The sequence below is a fragment of the Syngnathus typhle genome, linkage group LG14 (genome assembly GCF_033458585.1).
Source record: "Syngnathus typhle isolate RoL2023-S1 ecotype Sweden linkage group LG14, RoL_Styp_1.0, whole genome shotgun sequence".
In the NCBI taxonomy this organism is placed as follows: Eukaryota; Metazoa; Chordata; class Actinopteri; order Syngnathiformes; family Syngnathidae; genus Syngnathus; species Syngnathus typhle.
This window is the reverse complement of record NC_083751.1, coordinates 3,892,939-3,912,950: the sequence shown is the minus strand read 5'-3', so window position 1 is coordinate 3,912,950 and position 20,012 is coordinate 3,892,939. Positions and strand designations below refer to the sequence as shown.

The 20,012-nt window shown below is 43.0% G+C and overlaps 1 protein-coding gene across 2 annotated transcripts; it reads right to left on the bottom strand.

The window, feature by feature from the left end:
- Positions 1–50: 50 nt before the first annotated feature.
- Positions 51–16,629, bottom strand: rxrgb (retinoid X receptor, gamma b). 2 transcript variants are annotated; one of them, XM_061298272.1, is made up of 11 exons: positions 16,327–16,629; positions 11,010–11,233; positions 5,683–5,924; positions 3,464–3,608; positions 3,203–3,382; positions 2,549–2,709; positions 2,093–2,222; positions 1,369–1,501; positions 1,198–1,289; positions 743–848; positions 51–566 (listed from the first exon to the last, which is right to left on the bottom strand). In XM_061298272.1, the coding sequence occupies exons 2-11, from the start codon at positions 11,074–11,076 to the stop codon at positions 419–421; spliced, it is 1,404 nt and encodes a 467-aa protein (XP_061154256.1). In that variant the 5' UTR covers positions 11,077–11,233; positions 16,327–16,629; the 3' UTR covers positions 51–418. The 2 variants fall into 2 exon arrangements, with proteins under 2 accessions (XP_061154256.1, XP_061154257.1); XM_061298273.1 differs by lacking the exon at positions 11,010–11,233 and having other exon boundaries at positions 16,327–16,627.
- Positions 16,630–20,012: the final 3,383 nt, after the last annotated feature.

Sequence of the window (20,012 nt, the reverse complement as noted above, 5' to 3'; positions counted from 1 at the left end):
GAATATATTTAGTGCATACACAGGACATATTGTAGACATGACAAATAGAGTGTTGTATGTATTTCTTAATAACTTTATTCTGTAAGAATACTCATATGTTTTAAGAAATTCAGTTTTCCTCTTTTTTTACTTAAAATTTTACTTTATACATTTACTCTATGAATAAAATCTGATTCCTTTTCAAATGCACTGGAATTCTTTTGAAACGGACACCTGCAATAATCTATTTACAAAAAAACATGACGCTTGTACTCAGTCCTCACCGCAGCCTTGAAATCCCGTTTTGGATTTAATTACGCCGTTGCTTTTTAATTGTTATAAAATATTCAACTTTTTCAATTGCAGCGTCCTTCCCTCCCTCACTCCATCTTCATATTGCTGATAAGGGCTATTTACAAGAGGGGATGTTTGACTGGGGTCATGTGATCTGATGCGGCGCTTCCAGCATCTCCATGAGGAAGGTGTCGATGGGCGTGTCTCCGATGAGCTTGAAGAAGAAAAGGTGCTCCAAGCACTTGAGGCCGATGGAGCGCAACGCGGGCAGACGCAGCAGTAGCTTGGCAAACCTGAAATACCAGAACAACACACACACACACAACAGTCATGCATTTTATTATGAACACTGAGGTTCATGTATAACCACTCATTGGGATAAAATAATCCCACAAAATCTGATTAAGTAATGCAAATATTTGTTGACGTGAGAGGAAATTTGATAAACATCAGAAATGGTCATTCTCACCTTCCAGGCTGGTCCGGGTATTTGTGTTTAGTGTAAGACTCCAGTGAGGCGTACACTTTTTCCCTCAATGCCTCCACCTCCGTTGGGTTGGACAAACCCTTTGCATCTGAATCAAACAAACCCAACATTAGCAACAGCTATGGGCATTAGCCATTTTGAGGTTTATTATTCATTACATTTCTCATATTCTATTTATTTCTTATTTTTCTATTCACTAAAAACATTTAAAATGAAAATCTAGTCTCATACGTTCTCAACTCTTCAGTGATACTCAAAGTGTAGGGCTCCCTCTAGTGGCAGAGGAAAGAAACACTTGTTTTATTTTTTTTTACATTTTTATCCACTCAAAAATATCCATTATTTTAATTAAATGTTAATAATAAATGACAGCATGATTCCAGATAGCTATCTACGGTTGTATTTACTAAGGACTAGTAAAAAAAAAAAGCACTGACCTGGGTTGAACAGAACAATGGCTCGCAAGCAGCCCAGCTCCGTTTTATCCATCTGCATATCCTTCATTTTGGACACCAGCTCTGTCAGGACTCTGCAATAATATCAAATTCATGCCCTTCATCAACTAAAGGAATCCATTTTTGGTCTTGATTTTAAGCTTTGCTCCCAACCTGTCAAAGATGGAGCCCACCCCAGCGCTGTGGGCACTGCTTCTATGGACGTGGAGGCCCGTGGCCAGTAAGATTCCATCTTTCACCGTCACCGACCGATGAGAGAAGGACGCGATGAGCAGCTCGTTCCAGCCTGTAAGGAGCAAAAAAAAATAAAAGATTGTGTTTCTCTTGCCATCATATTCCTCTTGCAGGCATATTTCCCACCAGCAGAGGTCAGTGTTTCCTCATTTGCAAAGGCACAGCTGGGATTTCTGGGCTATTTTGGTCTCACTGCTCCATTTAGCTAAATAGTTAATATGTCAAGTGACTGTTAAGGGACTTAAATAGATGGCCTGCCTGAGGATGACCGACACCCACCATGAGCAGCTTGTCAGTTAAAATCTGACGCACGATATGCACTAAATTAGTGGTTCTCAGATTGGGGTCCCAGGACCACAGAGAGCCAGCCACAAGTTAGGAGTCGGCAAAATAATTTGCAACAAATCATCACTTTTTATTGTTGTAACTGCTAATGGAGGAAGGCGTATCAAAAAACAAACATACTCAAAGAGGTTACCCCGTCCATGACCCGCAGCATTTCTAATTCTCTCACACGCTTTTCTCGTGACATATAGGTGAGGCAGCTTCATCAAAATTATTTGCGGTTTGGAAGCATATAACTCGGGGGGAAAAATATCCAACTGCTTTTGCAAAGTGAATGTATATACAAAATGGGACTTACCTGCTCGTAATAGGATGACCTGGTCATCTAAGGGGAGTTCTGAGAAGTGGGGAATCCTCTTGGCCCACTCCACTAACGTGAAGAGCTGCTTGTCCGCCGCTTGGCAGATGTTGGTGACGGGGTCGTTGGTCTACAGGCGGACAAACGGGGAGGTTGAGCAGGCATTCCAGAACAAAAGTCAAGACAACACAAAAAGTGTGCAGCAAAGCCCATTTTAGGATGCTTTCACACAACAGTAACGTTCTCTCGAGACTTGCGAATGAGGTTTTGGCAAGTACGAAGTATCTTGGATCACATGGATAGGAATATCACAAGAACCTTTGCTCCAACATGAAGCAATCATTCCTCGGAGCTCATTTGGAAATCGAGACCAAGAGAAACAGGACAAGGAATGGAGTGTACCGATTGGACTCTTTGACCCCAGCAAAATTCATATATTCTCACTTGAACGCTTACCGAGTTGCCGGGGCTGCCGTCCGAGTACGTCTCCGTCTTGGGCTCCACCGCCAGCTCAGCGTCTAGGATCTTGTCCACAGGCATCTCCTCATTAAAACTACTAGTTGACTCCACCTCATTCTCCCCACGCTCTTTCCCACGCTGCCTCTCTTCCTGTACCGCTACAACATAAGCACACACACACACGCGCACACACACACACACACACACACACACACATTTATTTATCTTTTTTGCAGTCATTTACATAACATCCCAAGAAATATTTAAATAAATATCTCTGCGACCCGGTACCAAACGGACTTGGAATGGTTGGGGATGGTGTCTGATGATTCCATTTATCATGATCAATTTAAATGCGATTGGATACATCTGAACACAGCCACTCAGATTATGGGGGTGTGCACACTTTTGCAATCACATTATCTGATCTGTTTTACTGTTACTTCCCCTGTTTTTAATTGAGATGGACAGATTTGGAAAATGTTGAAATGATCTTGGTGTATATCATATTAACCAAAGATATGAAAAGGAGTGTGTAGACTTTTTATAAGCACTAGTAAAATAATGTAATAATGCAAAATTATGTATTTCACGTGTTACATAATATACAGTACACTCGTTTGTTTCATGTCGTCGCTAATAATGATGTACCTTCTCTCTTCATGCCCATGGCCAGGCACTTCTGGTATCGACAATACTGACAGCGGTTGCGCTGGCGCTTGTCGATCAGGCACTCTTTACTGTCTCGACAAGTGTACGTGAGATCTTTGCGCACGGTCCTCTTGAAGAAACCTTTGCATCCCTCGCAGCTGTACACGCCGTAGTGTTTCCCTGCGCACGTACAAAAGGAAAGGCGTCACCTTTAGCTGAAGGGAAGGAAGCTTCGTGGGGAGCGTCTGCCCTCCAGGTCACCTGAGGAACGGTCTCCGCAGATGGCGCAGATGTGCTTTGACATTCCCCCAGGGCTCGGGCACTGGTAGTTGATGCTCCCCAGGTTCTGCAGGCCCGGCGGAGGCTTGATGTCCTCCGAGCTGCTCACGCTGTTCATAGAGTTCATCTGAGGAGCACAAACGGAGCGAGGACGGTCGGTCAACTCGAGTCGAAGGACAGGAAGCGGAGGGGGGAAGTAAAAGTGGATGGTGTGAGGTGGTCTTGTGACATGTTCCTGTTTTTGTTGTTTTTCCCTACTGGTTTTGTCTTCTGCCCACCCCTCCGCCGCCGCCGCACCCTCGCATTTTCATTGTGAAAGTGTGTCACATGCCCGCTCAGTGGGAGAGCTGACTGTTCTCTCCGAGGCTTGTCATGCAGGTTTCTTAATGTTTCGAAGTCTGGGAGAGGCACATGAGGCCAGTCACATGGTCGCTGAGTTGTCGTTCTTAAACACAGGCAAAAGGAAGCGTGGATTGCTAGCGGAGAGGGTCTAGTGAAAATTGTCGAGTAAAGCTTTTGGAAATCTTTCTCCAAAATGTAAGCTACTCAGACAAGGATTTACACACTTGAGTTTTGCGCCGAATGAATTGAAATAAGAACTGCAACGCTTCTCGCTCCAAATGTTTTCTTTATCACGATCTCGTCCTTTGACCCTCTTATGTTGACAAAAGCCAAGCAGATTTTTTTTTTTTGCTGTTTATGTGCAAACATCTGCATCCCAGCTGGAAACATTGACCTACAAATGCCCTCGTGTTCTATATATTTGATGCGTTGTGACATAAAGAACCCGCGTCTCCGTCACCTCAGGCTTTTCCTATCACTTATTTACAATTTTCGCTCTCCGACGCTCGCCTAATGGCGGGCTCATCCCCAAACCTCTGCGGTGGTGACCTTCCGACTGAGACGAACATGCGTAGGATTCTTTCCCGTAAGCAGACACTCGTACTTTTAATGAGCATCCACATCGCCCCCCCCTTTTAGCAGCTAGTGCTTTTCGCCGCACTCGTCCACAGATTTCACTCATAATTCATATATCATATCATATATTTTTGATACAATATGAAGAAACGTACAGCAGAATGTGCAGGACTCGGCCGTACAGTTCTCTAACTTCACTCCTATTTGAGAATTCAACTTGAAATATAAAAAAATATATATAAAAAATTAACATACTGAGCCGGTTAACTGTGAAATCAAACAAGTTGGAATTTGACCTATAGCAGAAAGGAAATATAAGATATGTAGAGTGGGACATGTTTGCGGACGTTCAACTATTTTCTGTGGCCATTGAATATCCATTAGCTTGCTGTCATAGTCCATTAAAGGAGACAGGAGAATGGAAGGATAATGGATTATTTTTCCATATATGAGGTCATGAAAGCTCCAAAAAAAACATACATTTAATCCCTAACTACAACATAATGTAATATTGCTAGCTTGTCTATGACGTTTGACATTGTTTATTAGCATTAAGTTACATTGACTTTATTAAAGCAAAGCTATGTGATTGTTTTAAATACTCTGTGTAATTTTAAACTTTATCGAGAAGTGGCAATAATCCTTTTAAGCCTTTTTTGTTTTTTTAAGCAATCTGCTGCTAGTTCTGAAGCGAGGAGAGTTCATTGCCACCAACAGTTTTGCTCATAATCTGAAGGCCCATGTGTATCTTTTGTCCTGAAACATTTCTGACACACCTTATATGCACACACAGTTGTAACCTACATGTACTGGGGGGGGATAAAAGTGCTGCGTACATTGAAAGCAAGCATGTATGGAGCATGAAAAATGATCACAAAAGTGGACGATAGAACAACACAAAGGCTGGCGCCATAGAAGTAAATAGAGCATAAGAAAATACACATTCATAAAGGCTGCTCTTTTTGCTTTTGCCTTTGCCTCTCTCTCTCTCTCTCTCTCTCTTGCTCTTTCGTGCAGTAGCTCATTAAAGGGCTAATGGCAGGACTGCGTATAAGTCCGCTCACATGACAACAGACGCAGGGATGACCTCAAGGGCCACAAATTTAAAGGTCAGTCCACGGTGAGCATGAGCTCCAGGAAGGCCCTGGTATGCGAGTCCAACACGCTGGCTCAAGCTACAACCTTTAAGCGAATAAAAATAACCAGTCTGACATGTGAACGATGACATAAAAGGTCTACTCGACTCTATTTCTCGTGATAACATCTAATCACTTTCCCCTCACCTGCGGACTTCCGAGCGGTCCGAAGTTCAAGTTGGGCGTGGACGGCAACGATACGGCAGGGGAGCCCAGAGACGAGGTGATGACGGAGTAAGGTGAGGCCAAGCCGTTCATGTGCGAGCCCATGGACGACATGGGCGACTGCAAGTGCCTGGCGGTGCTGATAACCGACGGGTGGCCCACCATGCCGCCCATTGGCGGGGCGTGGGGGTGAGAATGGGCCGTGCTCATTGGCCCGGTAGAATCTGCAAGAAGAAGGTGTGTCCCGTTAGGATGACAATGTGAATCAAAGTCACGTGCAATAAAAAAATATATATATATCCATGAATGAGCGTGAATGGATTACATATAAATAGTGCTGAGTCATGACAGATTTGGACCCTGTGCCAACACGTTGAAGTAAGCTTAGCATCACCCGCTATTTGCTAACATGCGTTTGTGATCAACACATGGCTAAGCAGCATTAATGAATGTGCCACTAAGTACGACCGTCAAAAGGGAGATTTGTAGCTTTTGAAAGAGCGATAGAGTATACCTCACACATTAACACAACATAAAATAAAGATAAGCAACAAAGAAGTAGATGGAAATCAAAAAAATTCACTGTAATCCTAAACACTAAATTCACAAAAACAGCGCGAGGCCTTCCTGACTTTTGTGCCACAGTGCTGACCTTGCTTTGGAATCTATTGATGTGAACTGACAGGCTGGCATTTGCATACATGACCTACTTAGGAAACGTGTCAGTCAAACAGGACACACCGAGTGTAATTTCATGCATGTGCCGTAGCTTTGAGCCCGTTTGTCGGCACCGACGCGATTCATGTCGAGTATAAAGGTTGCCATGTGGGATGCACACTCCTTTCAGAGTTGTGACTCAAATCTTTTTTTTTTTTGGAGGGAAATATTACTAATGATGATAAATGTCATGCGGGTGTGACGGCATGCAATCTTCAAATGACAGCAGTTTATTTATTTTATTTTTTTATTCGGATAGAAACCTCCCGTTATCCCATCATCTAATAATTGATAATATGCTCGTATTATACAACAACAACGTTGAAGTGGTCCTCCTTAATTTGATTGATGTCAAACGATTGTGAAAGTGAGGAACATGGAATCATCCAAGTGGTCATTCACTCCTGTGCTGGATGCTTAAGAACAGATGTTGCGCAACTTCCTGTTTAGTACGGAAGCTCTGTCCCCTGATTGACCGGCTCCCACATTCTCCGAGTATGCCATAAGTGAGGCAAATACTGTATGTATTGCTACTTGCCTCTCTGAGACTGAACAGAACACAAGCTAACAATGCAACAATGTGATTCAGACTTTAATGCAAAAGGATGATGTAATAAACGGGCAGTCCTGTTTTCATTCTACGCCATGACGCTTGTCTTTACGCGGATGACAAATTCTCATCAGGCCTTGTGAAAATGTACCGTTGTCTATTCTGGAAGTGCAAGAGTGCGAGAAATAGCACAGCGATATCGTGAGCTCTGCCAACAACTTGCCGACACGCTCTCACATCCATCATGTCGACCGCTCCGTAATGTCTTGACAGATTTAACTAGTCGCTAACTGTAAGTTTTAGTCTTGAGGATATGGGAGAGTCGCCTTCAGCAACAGAAGAGTGTGCTGAATAAAAGCAGTCCATCATTTTTTGTCCTCAGTTTCGGAATATGCAGCTATGGTAAGAGAAGGGAAGCAACAAAACAAAAAAAAAAAACTCAGAGCTGTATGTCCACTTATGTCTTTCTGTGTCTCCTCCAGTCTCGCTTTTTTGATGACACACATTTTTGAGAACATTTTGATGAATTCTCTTGTTGGGTGACTATTTTTAATACCAACTTAAATTGAAGGTCTATGGCACCTAAACGTCAGCAAAAGTATCGTAGGCTAAGAGAAGCTAAAAGCTGTGTATGTAAGGTGAAAGTTTTATCTCCTCCGTACAAACTAGCGTCTCACTCTCCGCTCGTCATCCACCAGGCATCTCACAAAAAGAGCATTATCAGACATTGAAGACATACACTTATCTTATGAAACCATCCAGTCTAGATTTGTTCCATTGATTCTTGTCTGATGGACTCGAGCCAAGCCAATATGTCGCTGCGAGGACGCAAGCATCTATTTGAGAGCAAACAGATGAGAGCAGCGAAGGCCACCCGGTGACTGCAAAGCAAAGGTCGACTCTTGCCAAACTCCTGAACCGTGTTCAAAAGAAGTCCAATTTGCGGGCCTCGCTTGCATGGATCGAGATCAAATTGTATTTTATCGGAAAGAGATACATCTTAAAATGTCACGTTTACAGAATTGACAAGTTAATTCAAACGTATATGTAAAAATGACAACAAAAAGGTCGCGAACTGAGCCATATCGAATCGAATCGTAATACCACTGAGTCGTTCCGATTTCAAATCGAACCCTCCTCAAATCATGTATCAAAAAAACGCATCAAATTGTCTTTTGACCATAAGGAGTGAGCATCCTTCCGACAAAATACGATTAAACGATTGACAATTCGATTCTGTGCAATTTGACACCTTTTGAATCCAAACTGATTTTCTAATTCAAATCTGTTTTTATCACAGCAAATATCCACGACACCCCCCCCCATGATGCGAAGATCAACAGGTTTTAACAAAACGAAAGCGTCTCCGAATTCCTCACTGTTAATTACACCGCTAAGTGGATGGAGCACTCCATCCGTGGTGTAATTCAATAAGCCCGCGGCCGACTAACTAATAATATCTCCTCTTTGTAGTACAGCGTGGGAGTGGGTCGAACCACAGGATGATGGCAAGGCATCGAATCCAAAACAACACGTGCCTTTTAATAAAGACCGGATTAGCTCTTACGCAACTTCCATCTGTTCGATACCTGTTGTCTCGGCGACTCTGTTTGTTCACGTCAAACTCGTCTGTCATCGAAGCAAAAGACAGAAAGCAGAAGGAAGCCTAAAGTAATCAGGCAGACAGTCTGCAGAGCTCATTACCTTGGGCGGACATGTTGTGTAATTACCAAGTCTCCTAAACGTGGAGGCCGCTATGGAAAATACGCAGCTCACCCCCGCCACACGCGCAACATAAACATTCATTTCTTTGCTAAATGAGGTTGATGCCTGATCATTTGTGTCACTAAATCCTCTTATCCCTGGGTAAGTATGTGCAGCTCAGCAGGCCAGCTGTCAAGAAGGTGGGAGGCCGAAGAGGAGGGAGGCAGACAGCGTGAGAGGGACGGACAGATTGATGGATGGCGGGCGGGGGCAACGTCCCGCATGGAATCTGCTTTTTTTCTTTTTTTTCCTCCACCCAAAAGCTAACATGATCCTACTGGAACACACATGTAATCTCTCAGTCTGGCCAAGGATGGTCGACCACCAATTGAGAAGCCCCCTGTGGTGCGGAGATCGATAGACATGTTGAACAGATGGATGAATGTTGAGTACAGACAGAGCATGTGACTACATTTGCTGGATTAGTTCTTTTTTTTTTTTTTGTGGTATTTTGGGGGATTTAAAATATCGATTAAAAAATTAAGTTTGCTGAAACTTGCTCACTGAGTTTTGAATTGATCTCTTATCAGTGGTCAGATGTTTAATTCATCAAAAAGACTTAAAAACATCGGCATCAATAATCTGCCCGGCCGATAATTGGTCTATCTCGATTTAAAACGCTCGACGGCACTAAATTAAAGGATTATAAAAAGAAGAATACGATTGACAGCTTCCCTGAGGGTAGACAACTAAAATTTTATATTTTCTGACCAAGCCACCGTAAAATAATTCTGCTGGCTATGACAGGAAAAAGGCACATCATTTCTCAACTATACGGTAAAAGAAACGAGTTGGTCCTCAAACCATGCGGCTGTAATAACACAAACAACTTGCACCAGTGAACTCCTTTGACCCCACAATTCTGCCCCGTGGTGAACTCTCGAGTGAACACACAAACTTTCCCTGAAAAGAAGATGAACGACCTCTGCTCTATTTTCAACAAAAGCCAACCCCTTTTCTGTTTCTGTTTAGTGCAATAATGGGAAAATTAAGTAGGAGTCCAACAACTACATAGAAAATCACCCCCCCTCCGACTCCCAAATACACAAAGTAGACAGACTTCAAAGTTGTTTTTTTTTTACACAGAGGCAGCGAGGATCGATGTGGAGGCCAGGGCTGACAGGACTGAGATAAAAACTTGATAAAAAGTTTAAAACACAAAACGCAAATCAGCTCACTTATAGACTGATCTGCCGAAGCAGTCTGGGAGATGATTTGCGAGTCTAGAAAAAAAAAGAAAAAGAAAAACGACACTAAAATAAACTGGGACAATGGGGAGACAAGCACAGATGCCCGATAATTGTCCGAGTACAGTACGTGGGCAAACGAAGCTCGTGTCAACACCTCCCGACACATCTCTTCAAACACAGGAAGGAGGAGGAGGAAAGCAGAAAAGCAGAGCAAGCGTTGACGGAAGGATGCTGGCTGACAGACAGCAGATGCAAAAAGCCAGGGAAAGCAGGATGGAGCGGGCCAATCGGAAGGGAAACGCGTTGAGAGACAAACAGATAGCCAAGGACGAAGCAACACGTGTTGGGGTAGGGGGAAAGGTTGAAGGGGGGGGTCCCCTTTGAGGAGAGGGCTTCCCCCCGTAATTGAGACCACGGGTAAACATTGGACTGAGACGTCCATTCATTTTCTACCTGACACTTAACCTCAGCATCTTATTTTAATCAATCAATCATTATTATAATGCAAAGGTACCGTAAAATCTGTGCATGATTTAGGCCCCGCCCCCAATAATCATTTGCTGGTATCCTTTATTATCACGGCGAATAATATGAACGAAGATTCAAAACATACCAATAAAGTTTCGAGGTACAGATTCAAAATCCTTATTATCGTTCTGATTTAAGGCTTTTCAGTCATTTTAAAATAATGTTTTCAAAAATCAGTGAACATTTTTCCCATGTAAAATTAATTTGAGATCTTTTTTGTAAAAAAAAAAAAAAGATTCAGCAGACATGAGTACAGTATATCTATTATCGTCTTGAAGTTTAGTTCCAGGCTAGATAAAAGAGAACTACAAAATCGAGTTTGTTGTGTAATCCGCAAAAGCAAAGAAGCAGCAGACATTATTTGTTTTGAGAGTTTCTACCCTGGGAAGATGAGTTTTTTTAAAGAGTGTCCAGGGATTAGAGGTATTACCATAATGCATCCATTAGCGAGTCTAACTATGTGTGGGAAAAACCCAGAGCAAAAAAAGAAACAAACACTCAAGTGACCCTGATCTGCTTTCTATTATTCCCTCCAAGGACGCAGCGAGTCAACTACTCACAGTGGCCGTAACCCAGCTCCCGCCCGGCGCCACATCCAGCTGCAGGTGATGCCGCAGGTTGCCACATGCCTTCGGTTGCGAGCTGGCAGGACGCCAGTCGCCGTGCGCGGCGTCCGACTTGACTGATGCTGAGCTGACAAACTAAAGATGAGGCGGAAACTCCGGATCCTTGCTACTTTTTAGGAATGGTCAGGAGGAGGAGGAGGCGGAAAGGGGGAGTGGTACTAGAGCAAAAAAAAAAGAGGTGGAGTCCATCAGTCCAGTTACAAGATTAGGCAGATTATCCTTCCCGGGAGATCAATCCCATAGGAACTCTTTGCTGTCCGACTGATGACACAAATCAGCTTTTGGGACGCCCACTCGTGGTTCTCTATACCTCCGGCGGTGGCTAAAACTGTGCAGGGACACCTGTTATAGTGCAGGGCGGCAAATGAGGGGGGGGCATTAAAGTGGGAATGGGGGGAATCACACTTAGAGTATAAGAGGTAGGTTCCAATTACAGCTTCTTAAAAGGGATCAGACATTAATACATGGAGGACAGCTTCCATAGCCAAAGGCTGTTAAGGCAGGCGCCTTAATGTCCCTCCGACCCCCCCTAAAAAAAAGATTCATGTGACGCCTTACCAGGTGGTTGCGGGGCTTTCTATTAGCCACCAGGTAGCTTCCGTGCTAACAATTTTCCGAAGTTCCACACGCTGGTATGCGTAGGATAGTGGTGAAAATACTCCCTCTAGTGGTATGTGAAAGAATTACAGCTAAGTACAGTTCAGTTGTATTTAACTTATATATAAGTTTCCATTTTCTCTTTAGGAAAAATTTGTTTTTCAACTTTTTTTTTTTTACTTGTAACCACTGCCCTGTGGCTTATTTGAAATGTATGACAAATGAGCTGTGAATTCTGAAAAAAAAAAAGACAAGATGAGGCCCTCAGCTAAAGAATTTTCACCTCCGTCTTCTACATTCCTCCGAACATCTGTAATTCTCTTTGATGTCATGAAGAAAAATGGGCCAGTTGTGACATGGTCGGTTGCCCGTGTGCTTGTGGTTATTAATATGCGCGTGTCCTTAGCCTTAGCACAAGCGTTTCTCATGTATAGCATTCCAGGAAGTCAGGAATTGTCTTGTTCGAATACTGCACAGTGGTCAAGTAAACAGAGAGCAAAGCGAAAAGCCAGATGCAAAACACAAGCCCAAAATATACCTTAAAGGCAAAGAAGAACAATGCATGGCAAAGCTTGAGGGAACTTAAATAAACTGCAAAACCCAGGAGGGGAATGCAGGTTTAGTCTGAACGTTGGTAAAAAGAAGTAAGGACACGGAAAGAAGCACAGTGGTGCCTTGTGATATGAGTTGAATTTGCTCTGTTGCAGCTCAAATCATGCTTCCTCATTGCAATCAATGGTAATGTCACTAATCCGTTCGGCCTCCCAAAACAACAACAACAAAAAGTATTTTTTGATATGAAACACAACAATATAGTGTTGTATTTTAGAAAAACATACAATAATGACATATTAAATCAGGAATTGAATATTATTAGCTTTATTTCATTTTTTTAGCCTTTAGCTAAAACATTTTTAAGGCAAACATGGTTTTATTGAATACGCGTGTCATGTTCTGTAATTCACTTTGCTTGATTTGACAATAAACCATTTGAAGCCTCTTTTTTTAACAATTGTTCAGTTCAATGCTAGCACGTAGCTCTCGCATCAAGTTAAAAACTCGAGCCTTTCGTATCTCAAGGCACCACCGTCTTTTTACACCGACTATTCTGGAACAAACAGTTCTCAATTTTGGATTTAAGAAGTACTTTGAAAAGTTTGCAAGACACTTATTAATTCTAATCACCAGAGAATACAAGCTGTCCCTAGCAGAAGTACACAGCTGCTTCTTTAGCGCCTCCTGCCATCGTATCAAAAATTCACCTGATGCCCTTCCAGCCTTATAAATAAACATAAGCATGCTAAGCAAAGCCCTGTACATGCACCTTGAGCATCAAATGTCCATACGGAACTTGGATGAGGGCCACCAGCAGTAATCAGATCACCTTGCAGTCTGGCAAAAAAGACGCGAGAAGACCAGCAGGAGACACACAACATTCCAAGATTTAACAAACCCCAGCAGGAGAAACTCAAATCATTCCTGTTATTTTCAAATATCGGGGCGTATATAAACACAGTGAATTGGCGTAGATTTCGATTTTAATAAAAATATTACGATTGGGGATATTTTGACCCATAAAATCATTATTAAATTCCTATACTGAGGGGGGGGGTTCTAAAACCCACAAGTCAATAGTGCACTGAAAACAAGCAAACACCCGGCGAGCCAGCCGGTGGAAGTTCGAGTTTGTGCGGATTGCATGCAGTTATTGCACAATTAATGAAGACATTTCAAAATGCACGTCACGAGCAAACACCGTTGCAACCTTTCCAAGGTCCTCTTGCTTGATTCAATCTGAAATTAAATCAAGGCTTTGACCTTCTTCGCTAATGACTAATTACTGACAATTAGCCCTGAGAATGACCTCACTGCTCCCCCTTCTTTTCCCTCAACTCTGTTCTCACAATAAGCACATGTGCCCACACACACACACACACAATCCAGTCAAGCAGCCTTTTCCAGCAGCACAGAACGACACACACTCAATACTAGCGCATGCATTGTGTGCTAATGCATTGGGGCTCAAGTAGCGAGAATCCTTGAGTAAACCTGCCAAGAACCACACCCTCTACCTGTGTGGTTTATTTATCTCTGGGGGAGTGGGTGGGGAGCTAAACCGCGTGCAGGGCTTGGCAGTCAGCGAGCAGGTTTTCAAAACTCACGGCAACGGCCGCATTCTTTCAGTCACATGACGGCGTGGTGGCCGCCGCCGCCGTCGGGTCACAGACGGTGAGCTATACGCTGGCAATGTTTGCAAATCCAGACTCATAGAAGAAGTGTCGAGTCAGTCGCGGTTGTTCACATCAAACAGGGCGGTTGCTTTCTTCAATCCGCCATGAGATTCTTCCTCTTTTAGAGTTCTCCCTTTTCACTGTCACCACTTCTTAAATAAGTTGTCAGCATCAAAGGCAGGAGGGAGGGGGGGGGGGGGCATCCAGGATCACTTCGACGAATGGGGAATTTGGAGAAAAATTAAAATGCTGAGAAAGACGAGATGCTGCTTATTCTGCAGAGTGAAGGGCGGGCCTTCATCAAGCCTACTGGAACAGATCCGTGAGAAAAGGAGCAGACCTCTAAGCGATCAGAACACAAGACGCTTTTGTTTCATCCATGCTACACGTGGTGACTTTAAGATTCATTTTGCAATTTAATCATCCGTCCAAGAAACAAATCACATTTATGGCCCTGGTAAAACATCATTTAATCACAAGAAAGATACTTTTTAAGAGTTAATATTAATTTTGCAACCATTTTCAATTACAGGCCTTGTAAGATAAAGTTCCAGATAATTAATCATTCATTTTAAATGATTCTCCTGCTAAAATAACAATCATTTAAATCAGACCAGGGTGTAAAAGTCTTCAACAACACACAAATCCAGAAAATTGCATTTTAAGCTGAAGATGAAACTAAAAATAATCGCGCCATTTGGGATGCCACAGGGCTGGAATATTCCATATCCGGTCTACTGCTTACAAGTTGTCCCATCCAGATGTCTCTTGCGTCCCCCTTGGGGGCACACTGCTTATGGAAACAATTACCAGCCTATGTGAGTGGTGTCGAGATTTCAGCGATAGCATACTGACGTCGTTTATGCTCAAAGGCCCATTTTGTGTTATTATTTAATGCCTTGCGATTATCTTTTGCTACACTCTACTTTAAAAACAAAAAAAAGCACGACGGTAATTGATTGTTGGCTTTCGGACGACAACCGCTAAAGAAAATGCTAGGCCAAAAAAAAGAGTTGAGATGCAAAGTATTCAAAGCACACCACATTATTTAGTATTATTTCTGCTAGATGGTGTGTGGTGAGATCTTTTGAATATAAATGATGTGCCTTGGCTCACTAAAAGTTGGCAAACATTCACTCCTTAAATTTCCGAAACTACGCTAAAGAGCAAAAAGGTTTTTCTCGAGAAACGTGTGCAGTAAAATAGCTTTTACAGCCTCATACCTGGCTAGAGTTGAGAGAAACAAGAAAGTATATAAAAAAAAAAGATGTTCATGCATAAAGAAAGCACCAGTTCCATTTCTACGGCTGATTTCTATGAAAGTGTCTATCATTAACTTCTACCAACACATTAGGAAATGTAATATTTGAGTAAATATTTGAGAGACAAACGCTTCCAGGCCATAAATATAAAACACTCAAATGAAAAACCTGCCATGTGACATCTTGTTTTTGTGCCGCTGAGTAAACTAGAATGCAAACAGTGCATTAAATGACTGTAGACATATTTTGTGAAACCACTTAATTTACATTTGAAAGTGTTGTAATGTACAAAAAATGGCTCATTCGAGTTCTGCGCAAAACAATCGCTAATTAAGAAAAAACAAATTTTCCTTTTAAGTCAATCTGAAATTTTCTGCCTTTGTCTCCATACACATGAGAAAGTGACAAGAAACGTTTATAAGACGAGATGCTCTTTTTTTTTTGCAGCACATGAGCCAGAGACAACATCACATGATGATGGCGAGAACATACAGAATAAAGTGCGTAATTCAACTTGTTAAATCGGTGTACTGAACACACAAAAGCCATTGGCCCACTGTGATCCACGTGTTGCCCAACTCCACAGGGCTGTAAAGCTGTCACATAAACAATTCTGCTAATAGAAGGGCAAAGGGGAAAGCAAGAAAGCCATCAGCTGGTTCAAGGGCAAAGTCGTCGAGTCAGAGCAGGAGTGAAGCTTTACTTAGCAAAATGACATCACGCTGTCCGTGGGATGGATGCCCTCTAAAATGACCCGTGTTGTATAGGTGGGGGGGGGGGGGTCTAGTGGGGGGTGCCACTTTGTGCCACAAGTTTGTTTGTGTCAACCATTTCTGCTGTCTATTTTCTGAAGCCTCTTCTGTGCTCCTCGCAGTAAATTAAATTTCAAACAGTTTAGCAGGGTCGTAAATTACATAAGAGCAATTAAAATGCCAACCTCTGACCTTCCCTGACCGCCACGATCACCTGACTTTATTTACAGCACAAAAATAATCGCTACTGGAGCAACCGGGGGCACTAGGACCGAGGCTGCATGTGCCGAAAGCCCCGGAGAGAGGACGCCATAGCCGGGGAGCACTCCTGCAGAAAACTGCCCTTCCTGTCTGTCTCTCGCTTTCTCCGCGACGGCTTTAAAAGTCGAATCCGAGAAGGCGTACTTACTTAAATGCACGTACGGATCATGGCTGTCCATAACGGTGTTGTCGTCAAGGTTTCCTAGGTGTCCTACAGCCAGCGGTGCTCGGCATCCCCGCACATTCCTCTCCCGGACCGGACTGAAAAGTGTGCGAGGCGGCTCTAGAGCCCGGGGGGCCCGGCCAGGGAGGAGGAGGAGGGGCCGCTCAAAAAGAGCACTTCTCCCAATGACAGCAGTGGTCCGTATCAAGCTTCAACAGGATCGGGACCGAACGCCTCTGCTGCTGCTCTGGTGGATCGGAGGGTTTCTTTTTCACACACACACACACACACACACCCTCTAAAAACTTGCTGGCCTACTTTGCAATTAAATAGAAAAATGCTCCATCAAAAAATACCAAGAATTAAAGAGCTCAAGACTGTCAGCTGAGAATCTGGGAAGAAAATGTTTCCTGGAAGCAGATAGCAAAGTTCAGCAGAACACGTGATCTATCTATCTATCTATCTATCTATCTATCTATCTATCTATCTATCTATCTATCTATCTATCTATCTATCTATCTATCTATCTATCTATCTATCCATCTATCCATCTATCCATCTATCCATCTATCCATCTATCTATCTATCTATCTATCTATCTATCTATCTATCTATCTATCTATCTATCTATCTATCTATTTATCTATCTATCTATCTATCTATCGAACCATTAATGTGACCTACAACTTGTACAACTCAATTAAAAATATATAAATAATCAGAAAAAAATCAACTATGACGATATGGTTGCACAATCGTTCATAACTGAGTGTGGCTGTGTTCATAAATAACCAATCACATTCAATCTTGTGTTAAGCGGGAGTCTGCACCAATCACCACTGAAAATAATCATCATTTATCGAGTTACACGTGGGTCAACATTCTGCGTGTCTTCAAATTTCATCAGGAAACACGTTATATTCAAATGATTCATGCTCCTGACTATTTTGCATATTCAAGATGTTTATTTCAGCCATTCTTATGTTTACCTGTTGCTAGTGTGAGAGTGACTAAGAGTGGGTGGCGCCCCCCCCCCCCCCCCCCCTCCGCCTGTGGAGCAGACCCCCTAACCCTCCCACACACATATACACACACCCCTCTCTCCACAGAGCGGGGTCACACAGAGGTGAAGCTCCCGGTACATCCGAAGGTTATTCAGGAGTCAAGCCGCACTGAGCCATTCACTGACTTGAACCATGCGAGTGCGCCAGACGCTCCGTCAACGCCGGGGCCGCTGACCACTCAGCTGCCCCGCTAATGGGACCGCCACCCCCGGCTCGGCCGTCCTTGTAACAGCGACCCATAAAAGAGCTCAGGAGGATGCTAACCAAGATGAATGGCATTTCTTCTCTTCTCGGCTCATTCTGTGCTAATCAGAGCTTTTCATTTGTTATGGCCTCGCGCCAGCCCCTCCGTCGCGGCCTCCATTAAGGCCAAGATAACATATAAATTCATTAAAGTCAAAGAGGGACGTAAAGTGGTCATTTGTCAGACTGTTCTTTGTGTGGCCCTAATGGTGGCACATGGTTCAAGGCATTGAGATGATTGCGGGGGGGCTTTTTTTTGTTGTTGTTACGCCTTCCCTGAAACATTTCGAGTATAAGACGTGGGAGCTGACTGCTAGCTGTTGGAATTTATGCATCTGGTACATGAACAACGGCTTCATTGGAATCATTTTGGAGGTTCTCCAGTGCATCCATCAACTTCGGCATACTACCACCACACACAAACACACACACACACACACACACAACACAGTCAATGAAGCAACCCTATGCACTAATCCCTTTGTATTCACGGCACCATTCCCACCAAACAATGTCTAATCCCAAACCTGGTGAGCCACCTGCTGCAAGTCAACCAAGCATCACCAAAAAAGCCAACGACAGCATGTCTAAATAATAAACACATCTTCTTCCATCGTTAGCATGGAGGTTGAGGGTGTTGTCGTCGTCACGGGAGAGGGCAACCTCCATCTGCCTGTGCTCTCATTAGCCTAGCTCCATTACATTTTATCAGAGGGGAACCCCCCCCTCCCACCTCTTGACTTCTTTGACAACCCCTCCTCCCGGTTCTATACATACGCCTGAGATGATAAGTGTTCTACCTTCTTTGTGTCGACCCGCATAAGACAATGCAACACAGCGCCGAGGAGCATCATCCATCTCAAAAGTCATCAATCTGGGACACAAAAGGTGAAATGTAGTCTGATTTTCTTTTTTTCCCCCCACAAAGGTTTTTTTTCCTTCTTTTCCCTGACACAGCAGTTCCCTGAAATTATTTTCCTTTACATGGCCTGATGATTATGTGCTGATTGAGGAAAAATCACAATAAGAACAACATTGTTTATATTTGTGCTCACTAATGTGCAAGTATTATCGGAGCCAGCCATCATGACTACCCATAACGAGAGGCAGACGCAACATGCAAGCACCTATGCGCCGACGCTAATGTGATTTCCCGGGAATAAACAACTTGTGAAGCGTGTAGGCTTTGAAAGAACATCGGCGTGACATAAGAAGTCGTGCTTAAAAGTTAGGATTAAAAAGGAACCCAGAATCTCCAAGATGTGATTGAGTAGCACAGCGGGCGAGCGGTTAGCACATTATATTCACGTTACGACATTCAAATGTGAGTCAATGTAACATATTTTGTAAATGATTATCATAACAAGATCAGACAAAATGCGGAAGACCGTCTTAAACTATTAAAGCGCTCTGTATTGGGTTAACATGCTAATCCGATGTCCATGTCTGGATATGAGGAGCTTTACACACAATCAATATGATGACCCTCAACCGCCTGCCATCATGCACTCCATGACTGCACAACTCAAATCAGGCACGTGTGCATTTTTGAATGCAAGTTGGATTTGGCCTATTTTATTTATTTTTTTACTATAGATTTACACAAGTGCGACAAAATATGTTGATGTATGGTACCACTTTTTCCTTATGTACAAAAACTATATATTTATTATACATATATATTTCATTTATACAAAATCTTTTTGGGGCACGCTGAGATGTCCTTGGCCCACCCCATGACCCCACCCTAGGACAAAACAGTATCCACGATTAACTTTATTGATCAACATATTGGGTTTTCGTGCTCCAGGCAGATGGCTGACCCTTAACGAGTTCTTTATGCGACGTAAATCAAATGAGATGATCTCCTGAACTGTCAAAATGCAGCTAGCAGGATCCAATCCAGTGCTGAGACAAGCAGACCACCTCAGGTTAATCTCTTTGCGACCTGAAATGCCCACCAAGGATTAGCTCGGATGTACACCTGCTTCCGATTTTTAACACACACCTTGAGCCAGTATTTTTATAGAGCCATTTAATCACTGCCTTGAGGAGACACGCGATTACCTTTAATAGGGTGGGGTGCTGAATTCTTGAAGATCCTTGAATACCAAAAAAGAGTCTAAAAATTAGTTGCAAAACATTTTTGACTATACAGATTATGATCAGGTTGACAGGACGTTGTGCAGGAGTATGCAAATAATATGACATTACAAGGATTATTGTGGTTAAAAATGTGCAGAATTTTTGACGTGATATTCAAATAAGGAACAAAACCTGTTCATCATTTGTTCTTAATTTATTTAGACACCTGGTAACAGGCGGTTGCCTCCAGATTTTAGTATAATTTTGCCGTCTAGTGGC